The sequence below is a fragment of the Acomys russatus genome, chromosome 19, assembly GCF_903995435.1.
Source record: "Acomys russatus chromosome 19, mAcoRus1.1, whole genome shotgun sequence".
Lineage (NCBI taxonomy): Eukaryota > Metazoa > Chordata > Mammalia > Rodentia > Muridae > Acomys > Acomys russatus.
The window spans coordinates 17811096-17832338 of NC_067155.1; the positions used below are offsets into that span (position 1 = coordinate 17811096).

Below are 21243 nucleotides of genomic sequence, written 5' to 3' on the forward strand. Positions count from 1 at the left end.
TGTTTTATCTCTTGGTTCCACATGATGAACTGACCCCGGATGCTTTCTCTGACCCTATGTGCATGCCCACCCTACCCCCATATACACAAGAATGTAAAATAGTAAGTTAAATCCATCTTCAAGGCCCCAGACCACTGCTTTCTCACCTCAGTTTGTTGTTTTTGTTTGTTTGTTTGTTTGTTTTTGAGACAGGGTAGCCTTGGCTGTTCTGGACTCACTTTGTATACCAGGCTGGCCTTGAACTCACATTGATCCAACTGCCTCAATCAACTGAGTGCTGGGATTAAAAGCATGTGCCACCCCGCTTGGCTTTAAAATGTGGGATTTTTGGGGGGTGGGGGTTGTTTTGGCCTTTTGAAACAGGGTTTCTCTGTGTAACGGCTGCGCCAGCACCCCAGGCTCACCTCAGTTTTGTTTCTCTCCTGTTAGACTAGCACTCTGCGGCTGAGCTACACTCCCAGCCCTTTCATATTTTGAGACAGTGTGTCCCTAAGTTACCCAGGCTGGCCTGCAGCTTCCTACCCTCCTGCCTTCATGTTCTGAGTAGCTGGAGTTACAGGCTTGGGTATTTATCCTGCCCCCCTTCATCTTTACACCCCCCCCCAGCTGCCTGCATTGCACCTTCCCTGAGGACACGGGGGACACCCTCGTCCTGTTACCCTCGTTCACTGCTGTCTTGTGTGCCGGGGTGGGGGGTGGGGTGGCAGGACTCAACCTGTTGGTGCCAGCAAGGACTCAAGCAACTGCAATGAAACTGGAGCTCACCCCCACAGGGGGCAGATGCTCAGACCTTGCCCACTGGCTTCTGAATTCCCAGGTCCCACATGGGAGGGGAGGAGGGGCTCATGGGAAGAGGCCATGACTATACATAACAGACAGGCCTGGAGCACAGAGCACCGGGGTTCAATGCCCAGGCGCCATCACGTGAGCACGGTCTGAGGACTTCTATACCGATGGCCACTTCCTCCTCCAGCGTGAAGGGACAGGGCCCAGTTAGCAGCAAGGTGAAGGGAGAGGATCTGACTGGCCCACTGAGCTCTAGGGCAATGGAGCAAACACGCTTCTTCCTTATGCAGCAGGGAGGTGTGGGGACGCGCGGCTGTGATCCCAGCGCTCGGGAGGCAGAGGCACGCGGATCTCTAGAGTTGGAGTCCACCCTGATCCACAGCTCCAGGCCGGCAAGTTATACAGCCTTGTCCTGGGGTGAGGGGAGTCTTCAGAACATGGTGGGAGCAGACCTCCACACGGCCCAGTACCCCAGGCTGGGCGTCTGGGTGCTAATTATAATTCTCCTTGTACAGTGTCTTGCTACATGGCTCATTTTGCTTCCGACTCGTCCATTCTGCTGTGTCTTAAATGCTGAAATTGCAGCACTACAGCACACCAACCCTTCCCTCTATGCTATCACCAAATGCATTTTAAAGTGTAGAATGCAACCTGATCCAGCCCATGGCTTCAAATGCCATGAAAACATTTTTGTTGTTTTTAAGCTGGGCTAACACCAGGCCCTGGCCAGAGCAGAAACATTTGCACAGCACACAAAACAGATACTTCGGACAGGAGGAAACTGAGGCAGAGGTACCCTGCCTGAGGTTTGTGTGGCTACCACACCAGGGTCGACTGGCTCAGTTAGAACTGTTATTGGTGGCCTGGAGAGATGGCTCCGCAGTGAAAAGCACTAGCTGCAGTTCCAGAGGACCCAGGTTCAATTCCCAGCCCTCACATGGCAGCTCACAACCACAGCGCCCTCTACTGGCCTCCGTGAACTCTGTAAGTTGACAACGCATCTATATACATAACATAAAAAAGGGTGATCTAATATTGGGCTGGAGAGATGGCTGGTGGTTAAGAGCACTGGCTGTTCTTCAGAAGGTCCTGAATTCAATTCCCAGCAAGCACATGGTGGCTCACAACCATTTATAATGAGATCTGGTGCCCTCTTCTGGCCTGCAGGCACACATGCAGGCAGAACAATAAATAAATAAATAAATCTTAAAACACACTGGCTGCTCTTCCAAAGGATCCAGGTTCAATTCCCAACCCCTACATGGCAGCTCACACCTGTCTCTCCAGTTCCAAGGGAAACAAAACCCTCACAAGACATTGATGCAAGCAGAACTGCTGAATTGTGTGCCTGGGGAGGTGGGGGGCCAGATCTCAACCTGTTGGTGCCAGCAAGGACTTGAGCAACAACTGCAATGAAACTGGAGCTCACCCCCAGAGAGGGCAGATGCTCAGACTTTGACCACTGGCTTCTGAATTCCCAGGTCCCACATGGTCCCACCAATGTACATAAATTAAAAATAAATTAACAACAACAAAAACCTACTGGCTCATCCTTTGCTACATGGTCACTCTGAAAGTAGCTCCGGCTACATACCAAGCCAAAAACCAGAACAATGGCTCAGCAGGGTAAAAGAACCTGGGTCTCAGGAGCTCTACCCCAGATCCACAGGAGAACAGACTCCCAAGCGAGCTTCTGCCTTCTACACACACACACACACACACACACACACACACACACACGCATGTGCATATGCACACATACACACTTGCACACACGGGCGCGCACGCGCACACACACTCACACACACGTTACTTTAAAAAAGACAGAAGGTGGGCGTGGTGGCGCACGCCTTTAATCCCAGCACTCGGGAGGCAGAGGCAGGTGGATCACTGTGAGTTCGAGGCCAGCCTGGTCTACAAAGCGAGTCCAGGACAGCCAAGGCTACACAGAGAAACCCTGTCTCGAAAAAAATAGATAAATAAATAAATAAATAAAATAAAAAAGACAGGGATAGATAGATCCAGATCAGGATAGGATTCCCTGGCAGAGCGCTGCTTAGCACATCCCTAGTGTCACAAAGATAGTAGTAGTAGTAATAACAATAACAATAATAATAATAATAATAATAATAATAATAATAATAATGATACAACCACCATCTAGAGAAATCCAGTGGGTTGGTTGTTTTTAAATCTTGTTCTCTAGCAGAGAGCAGTGGCCTATGCCTCCAGTCCTAGCTACTCAGGATAAGGATGACTGCTTCAGCCTAGGAATTCCAGGCTAGCCTGAGCTACAGAATAGGAATTCCAGGCTAGCCTGAGCTACAGAATAAGAACTAGTCTCCCAAAGATGACTAAATCGTGGGGGCATAGTGACGAAGACCTTAGTCCCAGCACTTGAAAGGCAGAGGCAGGCAGATCTCTGAGATCAAGGCTAGCCTGGTCTACACAGTGAGACCTTGTCTACAAAAGAAAAAGTATCCTGACTTCTGGCTTCTATGAAATGTGGATGATCAAACAGTCCCAGAACCGCCTTCCCAGGGAGCCACACGCAGCAGCTAGGCTGAGCAGCCCTAGAGACAGCTCCCGAGACGCCACACTTGCCTTTATTTCCATAGCACACAAGGAATCCAGAGCCAGAGGAGAAAGAGAAGGGGGGGGGGCTTTTCTTTGCAGCTCATACAGTACATGTGCATTGAAACCCAGGTTTACAGAGTCTCAGGCTGGCAGGAGCCCCAATCCCACAAGGCACTCACTGTGCCTAGCAGTGGCGCACAGTCGCTGTGCTGACGACCCGAGTCCCGGCCCTCACCCCAACGCCCCGTCTGGACTCTCTGGACACAGGCATTGTGGCATCTAGGATGCGCTTTATTGGACACACGGCTGTCCAAACCTCGCTCCGTGAGGGCTGGGGCCCGAGGAGGCCCAGGCACCGAGTCTGAGGAGGCCCAGCAGTCAGGGCTGCTTGGAGCGAGGCCACAGGCGGCTGGTGAGTGACCCAAAGAAGAGGCTCTGCTTGTTGGACTTGGAGAGCTCGGCCAGGCGCTGCTGCTCCTCCTGGGGTTGGGCAACAGAAAGACAGAGATCGGCATCCACACAGCTGCCTGCCTGCCTGCCTTGGGGTCCACATCCACACACACAGCAGCCTGCCTGCCTTTAGACTCAGTACAGAACACCAGTCCACATGGCAAGATCTGCACCCTGACAAGAGCAACTCTGAGCCCAGGGGTGCAGGACTAGAATCCAAAAGACACTCTTGTACCCCTAGCATAGTCAGGAACAATTAAAGAGGCACAGGCCACAGCCTATACAGTCAGGCACTGTGACGCGGCACCTGCAAACCCAGACTTCAGAAGACCGAGGCAGGAGGCCAGAGGTTAAGACCAGCCTGAACTGTATGAGATACTGTCTCAAAATGAAATCCAGGGCAGGAGAGATGGCCCAGCGGTTAAGAGCACTGTTCAATTCCCAGCAATTACATGGCGGCTCACAACTATCTATAATGGGATCTGGCGCCCTCTTCTGGCCTGCAGGTGTATGACTGTGGACACTGAAGCCAAGTGTCCACAGATCCCTGCAGACCAGCTCTAAGCCTAGAGCCCACCACGAAAGGTCCCAGAACCAGCCAAGGCCACGGAAAACTCATCTCAATCAGTGCTGACTATATCCCCCCTGCTACAGAATCACCACAACAGCTCTGCAAGGCAGGCTGTGCAGAACCCCCCACCACAGGCCAAAGCCAAGACGACACAGATGCAGGACACAGAGGCAGCTGCTCAGGGCACCCACCATCAGGAGCCTCACCTGCTCAAGGCGGCTCTGCCGCTGCTTGAATGCTTCCAGCGGGTCATCCTCCAGGGCGTAGTGCTCCAGCACTGTGCGCACGTCCTCCACTTGGTTCAGGGCGATGGCTGTCGGCGCAACAGGGAGGGGGGCTGGTCAGTCAGGCCTCGGCATGGGCCAGGGGCAGCAGGAAGGGGGGCTGGTCAGTCAGTCAGGCCTCGGCATGGGCCAGGGGCAGCACACCCTGGAATGCTGTCAGCGCTGCCTCAGGCTCTGGCAGGCTCTCCAAACATGCCCAAAGAGCCCTAAAAGAACTGCCCGGGTATTCCAGAAAGCTCCGGAAGACTCCAGGATACTCATAGGTCTCTTGCACCCTGATTACTGTTTTACACTAATGACAAGCCAGAATCAAGTGTCTGCCATTGCCTTCAGGGTCAAGGGCTCTGGATCAGACACTAGGGGTCAGTCTCACTCTTGAGGAAGGCAGACAGGTCCAACAAGACTCGGTCATCTGAGCTGCCGTCCCAGGGCCGCAGGGCGACACCGTTGTAGGGCTGGAGGCGGAAAGCTTCCTTCTTGCAGTCCACGACTACTACTCGGGCTGGGTCCCGATTCAGACAGGAAATGTCCTGGAAGTGGGTGTCATGGGTCAGGTCAGAGGGGACACATAGACACAGCATCACACACTGGGGTTGTCGTGGCTTGCAGAGTCTCCCAAATACAGAGTATGGAGGGTGACCTTAAGCGTCTGGGAAACTGGAGAGCTGGTCACATGGCCACCTAAGCCAGGGGTCTCTGGAGAGAACACGGGCTCTGTCCTACCCCAAGGCTGTGGCACGCTACAAGCCAGGGATCATAGACCGGCCCTTGTCAAAGCCTGAGTTCTAGCGTACAATGGCCCAAACCCCTCGGTCACCAAGCCACAAGGGAGAATCTGACAAACACATGGTTAAAAGGGGCCTAGCCAACATGTCTAGACGCACGGCTGGCCAACATGGTCGGATGCACGGCTGGCCAGAGGAACAGGTTCTATGGCAGTCCCAAGCACAGCTCCAGAACCAAAGCCTAGGCCGCCACCCCTCGCCCAAGCACTGACGTCAGAAGGAGCAGGGCCCTCTCTCTCAGCAGTAGAAGCACCCCACTCTATCCCAGAGGCCCACCGTGATTCCCTACACGGCACCTTCACATGGTGTCCCTCCATGTATCTGGTGGCATCCCGGAACAGACGGTAAGAGATGAAGCCGTGGGGGTCCACGCTATCAATGAGTGGGAACGCAGTCTGCAAGGATGAAGGGAAGGTGAGGCTGGCTCCCGGCCGCTGTAGCTACTCACCCGGGTCACTTGGGCTCACAGCCTCACCATGCCAGTTTCTGACGTGAAGATGACTATTTCATACAGAGGGGCAAGCTGCTGGAACAGGGTCTCGATGCCTGGACGCTTCTTAAACCTCCAGCCGGTGGCCAGCTGCAGAGGCAGTGAGGACACGGGAGCGTTTAGACCAGAAAAGGCCAAAGGTCAAGACCCAGCCTGAGGTCTCCAGAAGCAGGCTTCTGTCTGCTCCTGGGGGTTCAGAACCATGTGGCACATCTACTCAGAGGCAAGGCAAACTCGTGCTTGACAACCTAACATAAGCACCAAAGGCGGCAGCAGAGCAGACGGCACAGTGAGGCTGACCGCCCCCTCCCGAGCCTCCCCAGGGGACCCCAACACACTGCCTTCCGCAGGACACACCGACCACTCCGGATGCAGAAGGACCCCGGTGAGCTCCAGGACCAGGGTATACGGTGGCTGGTAGTAGGGCTCCCGCAGAGGGTCTGGGAGAAGGCAGGGGCTGGTGGGCTCGATGATCATCTGCAGGAGACGATGAGCCGCTCACTCAGAAGCAGGCCAGAGCACCAGGCCGCGGGGAGGGACCGAGCCCAGTCCCCCACTCACCTGTCTGTAATCTTTGAAATATTTGTACGTCCGGCGCAGCTGCTGAACCAGAATTGGATCTAGAACACCAGGCACAAGGGGTTACATAGTAAGCCTCTGCTCTGCCTCCCGACAGGGCAGCTCACTTGTACCGTCCTGCAGAACAAACAGATCGCTTAAGGAAAAGCGAGGAAAACCCCCAGGGTTTTTGGTTTTCAAGACAGGGTTTCTCTGTGCAGCTTTGGCTGTCCTGAAACTCACTCTGTAGACCAGGCTGGCCTTGAACTCAGGGATCAATCCTGGGATTAAAGGAATGCACTACCACAGCCTAGCTATTTTATTGGGGGTTTGTTTTGTTTTTTCTTGTTTGTTTGGTTTGGTTTTTTGAGACAGGGTTTCTCTGTGTAGCCCTGGCTGTCCTGGACTCTCACTGTAGACCAGGCTGGCCTTGAACTCACAGCCTGACTCTGCCTCCTGAGTGCTGGGATTAAAGGCGTGCACCAGGACCACCCTGCCTCTGTGTAGCTTTTGGTTGTCCTAGACTCGCTCTCAGGGAAGCAGAGGCAGGCAGATCAATGTGAGTTTAAGGCCAGCCTGGTCTACAGACTGAGTTCCAGGACAGCCAAGGCTACATAGAGAAACGCTGCCTGAGAAAAATAAACAACAGAACCAGAACAATGCTGGGGATGCATATGAGTGGCAGAGCCCTTGCCCAGCATCAGGCCTCTGAATGCAGCATCGCTGCCCTAATAAAAAACCATCAGTGTTAAAAGAGCCAAGTGTAGAGGGATGTTAATTCAGAACATGGCTGCTCTAGCAACAGATCACATCCAAAGACCTTCTAGGCCTGTGTGATCCAGCGGGAATACAGACACTTTAATCCCAGGAGACAGAGGCAAACAGATCTGAGTTCAAGGGCAGCCTGGTATAAGCCAAGGTTCAGGTAAAGAAAAGCTTAAGCAGTCAGGGAGGCAGAGGCAGGTGGCTCTCTGTGAGGGGTGGGTGTGTAGCTTTGGTCAGGGTGTGGTGGTCCACACCTTTAATCTCAGCACTCAGGAGACAGAGGCAGGCAGATGTCTGAGTTCTAGTCAGCACGGTTCAGACAGTTGAGTCAGGGAGTTGAATTCATGGCAGTTCAGTTTTACAGGGAGAGTTTGACGCAGACTGAAGAGAGAACCGAGCCAGAGTGAGAAGGAGCCAGAAGACTAGCAGAGACCGCGAGAGTTAGTGGGAGGCCAAGCAGAGCAACTCGGTCAGAAACGAAGAGAAGCCAATTTGAGTTAGTCAACTTGGAGAGGAGTTTTGAACCAGACAACTGAGTTTAACCAGCCAGCCAGAGTTCAGAAACAACTAGAAAAGGTGAGCTTATTTAACAGTAAGTCTCAGAGCCTGAAAAAAATTCTAGGCCCATATTAGATTGTGTGGAGACTACAAGCTTCCAGGACCAGGCCTCAGTTAGCAGACGGTGACAGTGATCAAGAGACTAAAAGATACTTTAACAGCCAAGGGTTAAACTCTTGGCTAAATGAACATATAAAATTCAATAAAAATACTTAAATGTGTAGTCTGTGTTTTGTTTTGGTTTTTCAAAACAAGGTTTCACTGTGAAGCCTTGGCTGTCTTGGACTGACTTTGTAGACCAGGCTGGCCTTGAACTCACAACAATCCGCCACCACGCCCAGCCCTAAAGGTGTCATTTTTAATCTAGCTCTATCTATGAGCCTGCTTCTTAAAGTTGCAATGTTGAAGCCAATTTAAACTAGCAAACATACTTTACCCTCCCATGTCTACCTGCCAATTTTAGTAATCTGTTTAAACCAGTGTGGAGCAGGCATGGTGGCACAGGCCTTTAAACCCAGTTTGTGGGAAGAGAGGCAAGTAGATTTCTGTGAGTCTGAAGCCAGCCTGGTCTACACAGTGAGCTCCAGAACAGCCAGAGCTACATAGAGAGACTGTCTCAAAAACAAATAAAGAGCCAGGCACGGTGGCGCACGCCTTTAATCCCAGCACTCAGGAGGAAGAGGCAGGTGGATCACTGTGAGTTCGAGGCCAGCCTGATTTACAAAGCGAGTCTAGGACAGCCAAGGCTACACAGAGAGACCCTGTCTCGAAAAAACAATACTAAAACAAAAACAAATAGAAAAGAAAATAAATAAAATAAAATAGTGGGCTTAACATCTGTGAAAGAACAGGCCTGTCCACCTGTCTGGTGTAACAAGTGCAACAATCAGGGTTTGTATTTGCTGTCTATGAGTGTGCGTGTACACACAATACACACGCACGCACACAGAGGCAGGGGCCTTTTTAGAACCACCACCTTCAGGTAAGGCCACAACTACTGATAACAATCGATATGTAAGCTGAATAAATTAAAATAAAATTTAGGAAGACCCACAACTACCCCATTATCGCCAGTCATGATGGTGCACGCCTTTAATCCCAGCACTAGGGAGGCAGAGACAAGCGGGAGCGTTCAGAGCCAAGGACAGCCAAGGCTACACAGAGAAACCCTATCTCAAACAAACAAACAAACAAACAAATTCCTTGCCAAACTCCCGTGAATTTGGGTGTGTGTGGAGAAGGGGGACAATGGCAGACATTGTTTAGGAAATGAGACACGGGCTGGAGTAGGGACTAAGGGATTAAAAAAAAAAAAAGAGGATGTCGTAAAAGGGTGGGGCAAGGGGCTGCAGATGCTAAGATCTAAGGCACAGGAAGCCTTGTGTCTGGGACGGACAGCCGAGCTCCCTGCCCCCATCTGTCCCTGACCATCTGCTCCACTGCTGAGGGGCCAGGAAAGGGAGCTGGGGCTTTTGTTATGTCCCTCCCCAAAGCCATCAAACTGTTGCACCTCCATGAAAGGAGGGGGGTTGGGGTACAGGGTAGGGCAGCAGCACTCTATAAACAAACAAAACAAAACAGCAGAGATGGGAACAGAGACGGGGACCCAACTCTGTTTAACCACTCACCATTGTCGAATTCATCCGGAATCTGGGAGAGAAAAGGCAAAGATTTAAAATGGGGGGGGGGGAGGGCGGACATTAGGACCCCAGCACATCCACTCAGGGAGCTCCAACCTAAGTAGGCAAAGGTCCCAGGAAGGGCAGGAGAGGCTCACACCAGACTTGAAAGGAGCCCCAAGCAACCCAGCAGAACAGACCCCTAGCATCTCTGCGTCTCATCCCCCCTCACCTTGGTACCATTTTCATCCACAGGGTTGTTTCCTGCAAGGGAGACAGAGACAAATGAGGGAAATCAAAGCCTCGTCTCCTGGGCGTCTGGAAAGTGGAGAATTGAGGGGCTTGGACTCCCCACTCCAAGGAAACATCGCTAGAGGCACGACTCCCAGATTAGGGGAGGAAGAGGTTGGGGGCTGGGATCCCAAGTGGGCTGAGGCTGAGAAGGACACACCACGGGAAGGTCAGACTTCTGCTACTGAGGGAAGACACAGCTTCAGGTACTGGGCTAGCTCTATTCTTCCCAACGGTCCCTTAGGTCCTCAAGTCAGTACAGGGACCAACCAGAAGACAGAACTTTAAGTACAAGGGGTAGGAGGGGACTTGTTGGACTTCAAGGTGAGGATATTTTTTTAAGATTATTTATTTATTATTATGTATACAGTGTCCTGCCTGCATGTGCACCTGCAGGCCAGAAGAGGGCGCCAGATCTCACTATAGATGGCTGTGAGCCACCATGTGGTTGCTGGGAATTGAACTCAGGACCTCTGGAAGAGCAGCCAGTGCTCTTCATCGCTGAGCCATCTCTCCAGCGCCCCAAGGTGAGTATTCTACTTGACAGCCCCATTGAGGGAGGAGCCAGGAACTAAGAGTATGAGAAAGGAGGAGGAAGTTTCACAGTAAAAATGGGGGAGGCGGGGGGGGGGGGGGGGGCAACAAGCCAGGGTTATGTCTCTCACCAAAAATATAGACGATGCTGACGGTCCCACCAGCCCCAAGCAAACCAGCAAGCCAGAGTGCAACTTTTTTGGCATAGCTGGGACCCTCTGAGCCGGGCTGATGCTGTGGCCCTTGGGCCTTTGAGCCTCCACGGCTGGCGATGTCGGCAACCTGAGCGGAGGGGAAGGAGGAGACACATCAGCTAAGAGGAAAAACAACATGATACTCTGACCTCTAAGTTGGTCCAAGTAGACTCAAGATCAAGCTAGGGGGTGGACATCCACCGAGCGCCATAAAGTTGTGTCCCCGGAGGAGTAAGCTGAGAGGTTGGTCCCCTTAGAGGGTCAGGACTAAAACTGTCTATAGAGAATCACAGAGGTTCAAAGAGCTGAAAGGCCGGATTGCCCAAGATCCTGGAAACGGGACTGCAGGGTCTGAGGCCAGGAAGAGCAGGGCAGGAACGTGTGTGTCTGTGTCTCTGTGTGTGTGTGTGTGTGTGTGTGTGTGTGCGTGTGTGTGAACACGGGGATGCCAAAACTAACGGGACACAGGGCACACAAGGGACAGGTCAAACAGTGAAGGCATTCGGACACCCAGGGCCCAAGATGGAGGGGTCTGGAAGGGAAGGAAGCCAGGGGCAAAGAGATGCAACCCCTTTGTCTGGGGGACTCAGGGAACTAGTGAAAGGAAAGGGATGCGACTTAAGAGGTCAGAACGTAGGTCGAGACGGAAGGCAAAGCTGGCTCCTTCCTGTCTCTCCCGCTCACCCCCGCCGATGCTAACGAAATGTCCCCAGGGCCAGCCTGGGACCCTGGTGTCCCGGGCCCCTCCCACGGCGAGGTTCACCTGAACAGTCCCTGACACCAGGGCAGGTGACCTCTCCCGGCTCCCACGTGGCTGAGACGTGGGGTCCAGAGGATGCACTAGGGACCTCCATAACCCAGCCTCGGGGCGCGCCAACTGCGGTGCACACAGGAGGCATGGGAACAACCCCCCAAAACGCCGGCTCCGTCCCTTCCAGCTCCGTGAAGTGCGGGACTGCGGGCTCGCCGGGCTGCGACCATACGCCCAAAACTTTAGGAAGGGATCCCCCGAAACGGGGTGCGGACCCCGGTGCGGCTCACCTGCTCTGGAGTGCGGGGGGCAGGTGGCGGCGCCAGCCGCGTGCACAGTCCACGCGCGCCTACCCGGAGCCCGCTCCGCAAGCGCGAGAACAGCGCCGCCGAGGCCGCCATCTTGCGCTGACGTCACGCGGCCACGCCCACCCCGGTCGCCCCCTCCCGCCCAGGCGAGGGCCGCGACCAATGAGAGCGCTCGGGTGGGTGCTTGTGGACGGGAACCCGAGAGGGACAAAAAGGGCGTGGGCGGAGTGCCTTGGCGTTGCTCTTTTAGCAGACCTTCAGGTTGTCCCCCGAGAGCAGCTACCGTGGATTCCAAACATCTGGCACCACGACCGGCTTCGCGCGGAAGTTGGTGTTCGCCTCTCAGTGTCAGAGCTTGACCTTGGCGGGCCTCGGTTGTTTTTTGTTTTTCTTTCACTCGGACGGGGAGGTCGAACTGGTATTCTCTCGCGTCCTCAGATCTCTCTCTCTTTTTTCTTTTTTAACCCCTTCCACGGTGAGTTCTCTAGGAGTGACTGGTTTAGGCTCGAGAGTGATTAAGAAAGCAGTGAATTTGGGGTAAGGGAAGCCACCATGAGTGTTCCCCAAGTTGCTTCCGAAGATTTTTAACATTTAAACTTTAAAATACCAAAGTACTAAGAAAGTTAAAATACGACGTCGGACAAAGGAAAGGTACACAGAATTCAGAGACGTGGTTGTTTTTTGGAGTGGAATGAAATAGGTTGCGGTGCTGCTAAATTACATATGTGGGTTTGAGTGTGTGCACCCTCGTGCCACAGGGCGTGGAGGTCAGAAGACAACTTTTCTTTTCTTTTCTTTTTTTTTCCTTTTTCTTAGACAGGGTCTCTCTGTGTGTCCCTGGCTGTCCTGGACTCGCTTTGTAGACCAGGCTGGCTTCAAACTCACGGAGATCCACCTGCCTCTGCCTCCTGAGTGCTGGGATTACAGGTGTGCGCCACTGCACACAGCTCAAAAAACAGCTTTCAAAAGTTGGTTTTCTTTTTCTGCCCTGTGCGTCCAGGAACTCAAACTTGAGTCATTTGAACTAGGCTGACTCCCTTACAGTTGATTTGGAGGAAAAGCATTTGAGCTAGTGGTCAAAAAAGGCCAAAACAGGGCCTCTGCAGCAGATGGCTCAGCGGTTAAGGGCACTGGCTGCTCTTCCAGAGGTCCTGAGTTCAATTCCCAGCAACCACATGGTGGCTCACAGCCATCTATAGTGAGATCTGGCGCCCTCTTCTGGCCTACAGGTGTACATGCAGGCAGAGCACTGTATACATAGAAATAAAGAAGTCTTTTTTTAAAAGGTCAAAACGTTGCCTTGATCTGCTAAGTCGTGTTGGTCTTGTATTACTGTAACTGGGTGGAGAGAACATAGATCTTCATGATGGTTTTTTTTTTAAGATTTATTTATTAAGTAGTGTTCCATCTGCATGTACACCTGCAGGCCAGAAGAGGGCGCCAGATCTCACTGTAGATGGCTGTGAGCCACCATGTGGTTGCTGGGAATTGAACTCAGGACCTTTGGAAGAGCAGCCAGTGCTCTTACCCTCTAAACCATCTCTCCAGCCCCTTCATGCTGTATTTAATTTTTCTTTTAGATTTATTTTATCTGTATAAAATCTGTTCTGTCTTCCTGTACCCCTGCACACCAGAAGAGGGCATTAAGATCCCATTATAGATGGCTGTGAGCCACTGTGTGAGTGCTAGGAATTAAACTCAGGACCTTTGGGAGAGCAGATGGTGCTCTTAACTGCTGACTGAGCCATCTCTCCAGCCCCCGATGTATCTTAACTTCTAAAAATAGTTTTATTTGAGACAGGGTCTATTGTAGTGTTGGCCGGCCTGTAGACAATGTAGACTAGGCTGGCCAGAACTCATAAAGATCCACCTGTCTGCAACTCCCCTAGCGATGGGATTAAAGGTGTATGCCCCCTGCCTGGTTGGAGTGGTCAGAGGGGAGGACAGCTTGCAGGGGTCAGTTACAGGAGTTCAGAGGAACTGAACTCAAGTTGAAAAGTTTGGCAGCACAGAGCAATTTCACCGGTTGTTTTACTGAGACAGGCTTTTCTTTCTTTCTTTCTTTTTTAAGATTTATTTATTATTTATATAGTATTCTGCCCACCACAAGAAGACAACAAATCTCATTACAGGTGGTTGAGAGCCACCATGTGGTTGCTGGGAATTGAACTCAGGACCTTCGGAAGAGCAGACGGTGCTCTTAACCTCTGAGCCACCTCTCCAGCCCCAAGACAGGCTTTTCATGCAGCCCAGGCTGATCCTGAACTCGCGAACCTCCTGCTTCCAGCCCCCAGCGCTGACTTTAGAGGCATGTACCGCTGTACCCTGACTGATGGCGGGTCTGTAATACGTGAGGTGTCTTACAGGACGCTTCCGTTTGGGCTTATCAAATATGAGAAGCAGGGTACAGAATCCCAATCTCTTAGCGGGGGGCAGCTCGTTCTTGCCCCTAGAAGCAATCCTGAGGTCACCGCTCTCACCGTTCAAGATCAGACTGCAGGGCTGGAGACAGCTCAACGGCAGAGCGCTGGCTTAGACTCCACTCAGAAGGCTGCCATCGTGAATACAGCACAGGAGGGATTAAGAGTCCGGGAGGCAGAGGCAGAGGCAGGTGGATCGCTGTGAGTTCGAGGCCAGCCTGGTCTACAAAGTGAGTCCAGGACAGCCAAGGCTACACAGAGAGACCCTGTCTCAAACAACAACAACAACAACAGAAGAGTCCTTGGGGACACTGACTTGCTTTTTCACTTAGCCCCAAGGCGTACTTTATCAGTCATATGGCAAACTGTTTTAAGAAAATCACAAAACTCTAGACAATTTCCATTTCTTTTTGTTTGTTTTGTTATTTTTCGAGACAGGGTTTCTCTGTGTAGCCTTAGCTGTCCTCGAACTCACAGAGACCCACCTCAGTGCTGAGATTACAAGCATGCACCACCACGCCAGGCTGAATTTAAATCTCGTATCTGGGGCAGGAGAGATGGCTTAGAGGTTAATAGCATCGACTGCTCTTCCAGAAATCCTGAGTTCAAATCCCAGCCACCTTTTCAGCTCTTCCTTTAAACCTCTGGCTGTTCTTGAGGGACTTCCTGGGATCAGCTCCTGACCAGGTGTCATACCTTTTTAAATGTCACGGATTTCCTTAGGGAGAGGATACTCCCGCATGCACTTGGAGGCCAGAGGTGCTTGGTGGCCGAACGTTTACCATCTAAGCTATCCCGCTGGGTCTGGGTGCCCTGTCTTGACTCTCACCAGCCACGGACTCCGTGCAGCCAGAGTCTCTCTAGATCTAGACCCCTACATCTACTTGCTCCCTTGTATTTCACAGGGCTGACCACAAGCAGGGTTACGTCCTAACTCCATTCTCCTCACCCCCAGCCCCACTCCCAAGACAAGGTTTCTCTGTGTAGCCTTGGCTGTCCTGGACTCACTCTGTAGACCAGGCTGGCCTCGAACTCACAGCAATCCGCCTGCCTCTGCCTCCCGAGTGCTGGGATTAAAGGCGTGCACTACTTGTGCCCTCCTACGGCAGCTCCTCATGTTGTGGAGATCCCAACCATGAAACTATTTTTGTTGCTACCTGCTAACTGCAGTTTTTGCTGTTATGAACTGTAACGCAGTATGCAGGACATCCAATGTGATCCCTATAAAGGAGTCCTTCCATCTCCCCCCACAAGGGCGGTCACGACCCATAGGTTGAGAAGCACTGCACCAGGGGGCCAGCCTGTTGTCTTTAATGGGACCATTGCCCGGATAGGCCATGGACTTTTTTCCCCCCCATTTTTCCAGACAGGGTCTCTCTGTGTAGCCTTGGCTGTCCTGGACTCACTTTGTAGACCAGGCTGGCCTCGAACTCAAAAGGATCCGCCTGCCTCTGCCTCCCGAGTGCTGGGAATAAAAGTGTGTGCGACCATGGCTGGCTTGGCCATGAATTTTTGATCCTCCTCCCCAAGTCAGCTAAGCAGCTTGGATGACAGGCCTGAGCCACAAAGCCCAGTGGTAATCATCTTCCTCCTGTCTTCAACAGCCTTTGAAGAACCCAAAACATTACTTTCTAGATGGGCAGACTTACTTAGAACCCAGTTATTTGCCCCAAAAACAAGACAACCCTTCACACACACACTTCCGTCCCGCTTCTCTTTATTCAGCGCCCTGAGCACAAGGGCAGCTGGGACAGTGAGAAGGCGGGGACCTTCCTCAAACTACGCTGGTACCTAGACAGTCAGGGAGGGAGGAAGAGGAAACGCAGTCAAGTGTTGGGCCTGGCTGCACACGTGCGCTTCAGGCCTCCAGCAGCTTCCCCAGGAAGCGGAGGTTCAGGATCTTGATCTGCTGGTCTTCAAGGTCCATTCGGATGATGCCGTCCTCGCCATCGATGCTCAGCAGGACCCCGGTGGCCTCTCGGTCCTCGCCCAGAATCACCTTGACCTTGTTGTTCTTGGTGGGGGTGATGGGCTCCAGGTGCTCACTGGAGATGCTGACCACCTTCTCGCTGTCCTTCAGGTACACGGAGCACATGCCGCCCTGCAGGGACAGAGAGCCTGCTGCTCAGCCTGTGCGCTCACCGCAGTCTGGAGCCCACGCTCCAGCCTCCACAGGCTGGGCGGGGCCTGTGGTGTGGCATCAGGGTAAGCATTTAAGGAGGTTGAGGGACCCACTAAAATGCAGCTCAGTCAGGTCAAAAGAGAGCCAGACACTGTGGCCCATACCTTAATATACCTTAATCACAGCACTCAGGGACCCGGCAGACCCAAGAGGACCTCTGTGGAGTCCAGGCTAGTCTGCCTCACCTATATATCTGTGGTTTGCTTGCTTCCTCTTTTGTTTTGTTTTTCCTGTTTTTGTTTGTTTGTTTTTTCCACAGAGTTTCTCTGTATAGCCAGGCTGGCCTTGAACTCAGATATTTGCCTGCCTCTGCCTCTGCCTCTCAAGTGCTGGAATTAAAGGCACCATGCCTGGCTGGTTTGTGCATCCAGTTCCAGGCTAGTAGTCAGGGCTACATAGTGAGACCTTGTCTCAAAAACAAAACAAACAAACCCCAACAACAAAGTCAGATGAAGAGAGAGACCTGCTCGCACAAACTAGCCTGGCCTCTCCACTGCTGCTCCCCCAGCCGCCTCGGCAGCCCTGACCCCAGCCCCCTTACCTCACCATGCTCCCACCCTCCCTTCTCCACTGCCCTGCCACAGGCACCCCAACCTTCCCTGCCTCCCTGACACCAGTGTCACCTTCCCAATCTATGCATGCGACTGCAACGTGGAGAAGCGGGTCCACGTCAGACCGGGCCTACCCGCTGCCCTGCGGCTCCTCAGTGTCCTCAGACCGGGCCCACCCACTGCCCTGCGGCTCCTCAGTGTCCTCAGACCGGGCCCACCCGCTGCCCTGCGGCTCCTCAGGGTCCTCCCAACAGTATACCAGTCGCCCAGGCTGATTGAGCCCAGCCGCTCTGCTCACCTTCCCTCCCCCTGGGGATTTTACAGTCTTGTTTGGTTTGGTTTGGTTTGGTTTTGGTTTTTCGAGACAGGGTCTCTCTGTGTAGCCCTGGCTGTCCTGGAACTCAGTCTGTAGACCAGGCTGGCCTCGAACTCAGAGATCCTCCTGCCTCTGCCTCCCGAGTGCTGGGACTGAAGGCGTGCGCCACCACACCCGGCTCCTGGCTGACTCTGTTTCCTCCTCAGGGCTCAGCTTCAGTGTCATCTCCAGGAAGTGCTCCCCGGCTCCTCTCTCAGCTCACCCTGCCCCCCAAGCCTTCTGGGCTCCCCATCCCAATTCTGCCCACTCTAGGCACATCTCTACCACAACACGATGTGAGGTCTGTGAGGGTAGGGCCTAGAGCTGCAGTCATCCCCAGTGTTTGATCAACGCCATCAGAACATCGACGCGAGGGTTCACAGGGGGCAAAGCCTTCCTAGAGGAAGAAACTGAGCACCCCCAGCCCCAAACACAGAACTGTTACTATATAAGCTGGGGTTGGCACTCAACTTTTAGGGAACAGGTGGGTAACATGAAAAGCTCCGCAGATCCCTGACACAAGCTGAGACTACAGCTGTTTCCTGAGGGCTGACTGGGGTAGCATGTGCAAAGGGTGGGAAGTCAGTGAGCCAGTGGGCTGCGGACCTCTCGGCCACTGCTAAGGAGCTCATCTTTCACTCTAAGTTACCACATCCGAGTGTGCCGCGCGCCCAGGCCAAGCCTGAGCTGTGAGCACATGATGCAGCACTTCCCAGCTTGCCACATCTGTCTGTCCCCCCCTCAGCCTTCCACATCTGTCTGTCTCCCCCCAGCCTGGCACATCTGTCCCCTCCCCCCAGCCTGGCACATCTGTCCCCTCCCCCCAGCCTTCCACATCTGTCTGTCCCCCCTCCTAGCCTGCCACATCTGCCCACATCACTGCACAGCACACTTGATAGCTGTACAGTGAAAACTAAACTATAAACAGTAAGCTGGGACATAGCGCAATGCTAGAGCACCAGCCTAGCATGCATGTATGAAGCCAGGGCTCCATCTACAACACCACAGACAAAATGGGCCTCCAGAGCTGGGTGCCTGCCCAGCTCCTAGGACCCCACTTACCGTGACACTGCGGATGACTCCTGTCTGCCCCACTACTTGTGTGTCCAGATAGGTGTCTCGCACCTTCACCTGGATGTCAGTGGTCACCCAGTCGCTGGAGTTCTGCTCAATACCTGAGCCTGGTGTGTGTGGGTTATAGCCTCCCGGAGAAGGAGCTCCGGGGGTCATCGGACTGTAGCCAACAGGGCTAGGGCTGGGGCTGGCCTGAAGGAAGAGAGTAGTCACCAGCCTGGCCATCCCCACTGAGGGCCACCGAAGCGCTCCCCAACCCCCCAACCCCCACCTTCTGTGACATGGCATACCTGATAGGCCATGGGTGATGGTGTGGGGTGGTAGCTGGCCGGGGAATGGGTGTTCTGATAGCCTGCTGGGCTTGGTGCCACTTGGTGGTAGCTCTGGGGGCTGGGGCTAGGCTGATAGGACCCTTGTGGAGAGGGGGCAGCGTAGGGGGAAAACTGGTCCGTGTTGTACCTGCAGACAGAAGAACAGGCATTAGTCTCGACAGAAAGGGTCAGGAGGCGGGGCGGCAAGCAGCTGTGCAGTGGGTGACTGTGCGCAGGGCTCTCGGGCTCAGCCCTGGAGGACTCACATGGCCGGCGTCCCCGGTGTCTGTGGGTTGTACTGTGGATTGACCTGGGGGGATGATGGGTCTGGGTAGCCGGGTGTTTGGGGATTCGGGGTTCCCCCATATGCCTGTGGGGATGGGGTGGGCTCGTCGTCAAAGGCATACTCGTATTCCTCCTCAGCCCTGGTGGGGACAGAAGTCTGTTGAGAATGATGTGCTAACAAGTCTGACGGTGCCTGAAGAGCAGCGCTACAAACTGGACCCGCAGTCGAAGCCCCAGCCACAGGCTCTGCTGCCACAAAGCCACTCCACAGCAGAGTCCATGGTGCAGAGGGACAAGGCTGGCTGCTCAGCATCACACACGGGCAACATTGCAAGCAGTCACTGTACACTGAGGCTGAGGACTCGGGCACGACGCATATTCCCAGCTGTGCCCATGCTGGGCTGGGGACCAGGCTGGAGCACAATACTCAACACAAGCACTCACGCCCTTGCCAGCACCGCTCTCGGACAAGCGACCCTCACCTGGAAGGCGTGTTCGGGTTGTTGGGGTCCCAGGCCCCACTCTGAGCAGGAGTACGGCTACCATCATGCAGGGGCGTCTGTGAGCCATAGTGAGGAGTGCGGCTACCTGGACAGAGGAAGAAGCACGATCTTCACTCTATGCTGCCCGCCCCCCTCGGCTTCATGCCTAGTATCTGGACACACTTACCATCCTGCAAAGGTGTCTGGGAGCCATACATGGGTGTTCGGGAGCCAGAGCCGTACATGGGGGTCTGAGAGCCGTACATGGGGGTCCGTCCGTAGGTAGATGTCATGCCACCAGGACGCTGGGAGTCGCTGTGGACACAGGACCAGTGGAGTAGGTGGGGTGCCCAGCACCCTTGTGGTGGCCTTCCTGATGCCGACCCCTCAACCCCACACTGCCTTCCCCAAACCCAAACATACACGGTGGTGAGCCGCTGGCGGTCCACAGAGATGGTCTGACAAGTAGAGTGCAGTTCCACTCGGGCTGTGGACTCCGTGGCATCCTTCACCACACCAATGTAGCCTGTGAGGAATGAGGCAGTCAGGTGGGTGGAACTGCCTCCACCACAGCGCCTGCCTCCCCGCACTCCACTGCTCACCTTTGTAGGGTCCTTGGGAGATGCGCACAGTCTGGCCTATGAGCTCGTTGTCTCTTCGCCCTCGACCCCTGCTCATGCCACCACCTGGGCTACCAAAGCCGCCGTGCTGACCTGCAGGGTGGGAGGATGCTGGGGGCTCCAGGAATTACGCTTTTCCCTCTTGTCCTGAGCCTACAGCAGGACATCCTCAAAGCTCTCTACCAGCCTGAGCCATCCCAAGTTGGTAGAAGCCTCCTCCACCTACTCTCTAGTCCTTTCCTGACTCCACTCTGGCCAAGGATCTCAGGTTCAACAGCCAAAGTTCCCCCCTTCTAACCTCTGAACTCTGACCCCATCTCACCTTCACCACTGGGGTGCATGGGGCTGCTGATCCGGGGACTCATAGGAGTGAAGCCACCAACAGTTAAATTGGTCACATCCCGGGGCTGAGAGAGGGATAAAGAATGAACAGCCAGGCAAGAGATGAAGGAGACAGGCCTCCAGCCCTCTCCCCACAACGCCAGGACTAGATCCTGCTTGCAGCAGCCCAGCAATCATCCCCGCTTCTTCTAGGGGCAAATCCTCATCTCCTAAGACAGGAAGTGCCACCCTCCGCCTCTGTATGCCTGTCCATCAAGACTTCTGGTCTCCCCACACCAAGAGCTGCATCGTAACCATCATGAGTCAGAAATGTAAGTCCCTAGTCACATAAAGCCACAAGTCGCGGGCACAAGCCATCGCATCTGCAGGGCACTGACGTCCTCATTTTTACATTTTTATTTTTATTTTTGAGACAGGGTCTTGCCTAGTTCAAGCTGGCCTTGCACTTGCTATGTAGCCAAGAATGGATGAGCTAGCCTAGGCTGCCTCCTGCCCCCTCCCAAGCGCTGGCACTGCAGGCTAGACCATCTTGCTTCAGGGCTCCTTCCCGACATCTGGTTCTGCACAACTTCCCTGCAGTCCTGGCTTAGGGCCTGGGCAATGGCAGCTCCCCAGCTCCCTGTGGCTCTGTATTCCTTCACTCTGTCTCTATCTTTGCATTCTAACCCTCTTCCAGGAAGGGGGGCACCAGGGAAAGGGAGCCCTGAAAGTAAAGCCTGCTCCCACCTCATGGTTTCACTTGCACCCCGGAGCCTCAGCTCCAGAAGGGGAGAGACGACTATGTCCTTTGAAGGCACCCACAGCACCCCACAAAGTGAACAACCAATGACAGGAGAGCAGCTCAGAACCGCAGAGCAGCCCTCCTACCTTCCCCAACAGTCGGCAGTAACAGCCACACTCTTAGCCTCGCCCCTCCTGGGCTCATGTGCTCACCTTGGAGCCCCCGGCCAGCACCAGGTGCCGCGCCTTACACACAAACATGCCGCCGTTCTCCACCAGCTTCTTGCAATGCAGGAAGGCAAAGCTGCGGTACAGATGGCGGATCTCACCCTCGCGGCCCTGGCAGAAGAGGAGGGTCATGTGCTGGGCAGGGCAGGCCG

The 21243-nt window shown here is 53.9% G+C and overlaps 2 protein-coding genes across 2 annotated transcripts in view; both read right to left on the reverse strand.

Annotated features, from left to right (window-relative positions):
- Window positions 1-3591: 3591 nt before the first annotated feature.
- On the reverse strand, window positions 3592-11626 carry Timm50 (translocase of inner mitochondrial membrane 50). The gene is made up of 11 exons (XM_051162725.1): window positions 11504-11626; window positions 10400-10550; window positions 9676-9707; window positions 9453-9474; window positions 6505-6563; window positions 6301-6420; window positions 5929-6033; window positions 5750-5848; window positions 5042-5198; window positions 4591-4697; window positions 3592-3843 (listed from the first exon to the last, which is right to left on the reverse strand). Exons 1-11 carry the CDS (start codon window positions 11612-11614, stop codon window positions 3742-3744), a joined length of 1065 nt encoding a protein of 354 aa, XP_051018682.1. The 5' UTR covers window positions 11615-11626; the 3' UTR covers window positions 3592-3741.
- Window positions 11627-15652: 4026 nt separating this feature from the next.
- Supt5h (SPT5 homolog, DSIF elongation factor subunit) overlaps window positions 15653-21243 on the reverse strand; it is a 29878-nt gene continuing 24287 nt past the window's right edge. The window contains exons 20-29 of the mRNA XM_051162782.1: window positions 21077-21202; window positions 20124-20208; window positions 19784-19894; window positions 19605-19707; window positions 19369-19496; window positions 19182-19287; window positions 18681-18839; window positions 18394-18562; window positions 18092-18295; window positions 15653-16042 (exon numbers count right to left, since the gene is read on the reverse strand). Of these exons, the coding sequence (XP_051018739.1) occupies window positions 15800-16042; window positions 18092-18295; window positions 18394-18562; window positions 18681-18839; window positions 19182-19287; window positions 19369-19496; window positions 19605-19707; window positions 19784-19894; window positions 20124-20208; window positions 21077-21202 (1434 nt within the window). The 3' untranslated portion in view covers window positions 15653-15799. The remainder of the gene's footprint in view (window positions 16043-18091; window positions 18296-18393; window positions 18563-18680; window positions 18840-19181; window positions 19288-19368; window positions 19497-19604; window positions 19708-19783; window positions 19895-20123; window positions 20209-21076; window positions 21203-21243) is intronic.